The sequence below is a fragment of the Mesitornis unicolor genome, unplaced genomic scaffold (assembly GCF_000695765.1).
Source record: "Mesitornis unicolor isolate BGI_N332 unplaced genomic scaffold, ASM69576v1 scaffold32408, whole genome shotgun sequence".
In the NCBI taxonomy this organism is placed as follows: Eukaryota; Metazoa; Chordata; class Aves; order Mesitornithiformes; family Mesitornithidae; genus Mesitornis; species Mesitornis unicolor.
The window spans coordinates 2,792-3,101 of record NW_010203049.1 but is presented as its reverse complement, the minus strand read 5'-3'; the positions used below and the strand labels follow the sequence as shown (position 1 = coordinate 3,101).

Below are 310 nucleotides of genomic sequence, written 5' to 3'. Positions count from 1 at the left end.
GCAGCCCCCAGAAAGGCGGGGAGCTGGCGGAGCAGTCCCCGGAGCAAGGAGAGGGGCAGCCTCTGGGCCGAGGGCCTGGCCTGGAGCTGGGGATGTCCATGCTGTCGGTGACGGAGCCGAGCGCTCCGGATGAGGACCCAGAGCCAGGGGTCCTGGAGCTGGCGGAGGAGGAGGACCCTGACCTGGAGGAGAGAAGCGTGGCAGAGCCAGAGGGAGAGGAGCTGGCCGAGGCCATGTTAGAGCCCAGAGACGCAGGGAACCCAAAGAGCAGTGCAGGGCCTGGTGCAGGGCTGGCGGGGGAGAGAGGGGA

At 69.4% G+C, this 310-nt stretch overlaps 1 protein-coding gene across 1 annotated transcript in view; it reads left to right on the top strand.

The window, feature by feature from the left end:
* PPIP5K1 (diphosphoinositol pentakisphosphate kinase 1) overlaps positions 1-310 on the top strand; it is a gene marked incomplete at its 3' end in the record, with an annotated part of 34,615 nt that overhangs the window by 33,691 nt on the left and 614 nt on the right. Inside the window, exon 29 of the mRNA XM_010190596.1 lies at positions 5-235. Within this exon, the coding sequence (XP_010188898.1) occupies positions 5-235 (231 nt within the window). The remainder of the gene's footprint in view (positions 1-4; positions 236-310) is intronic.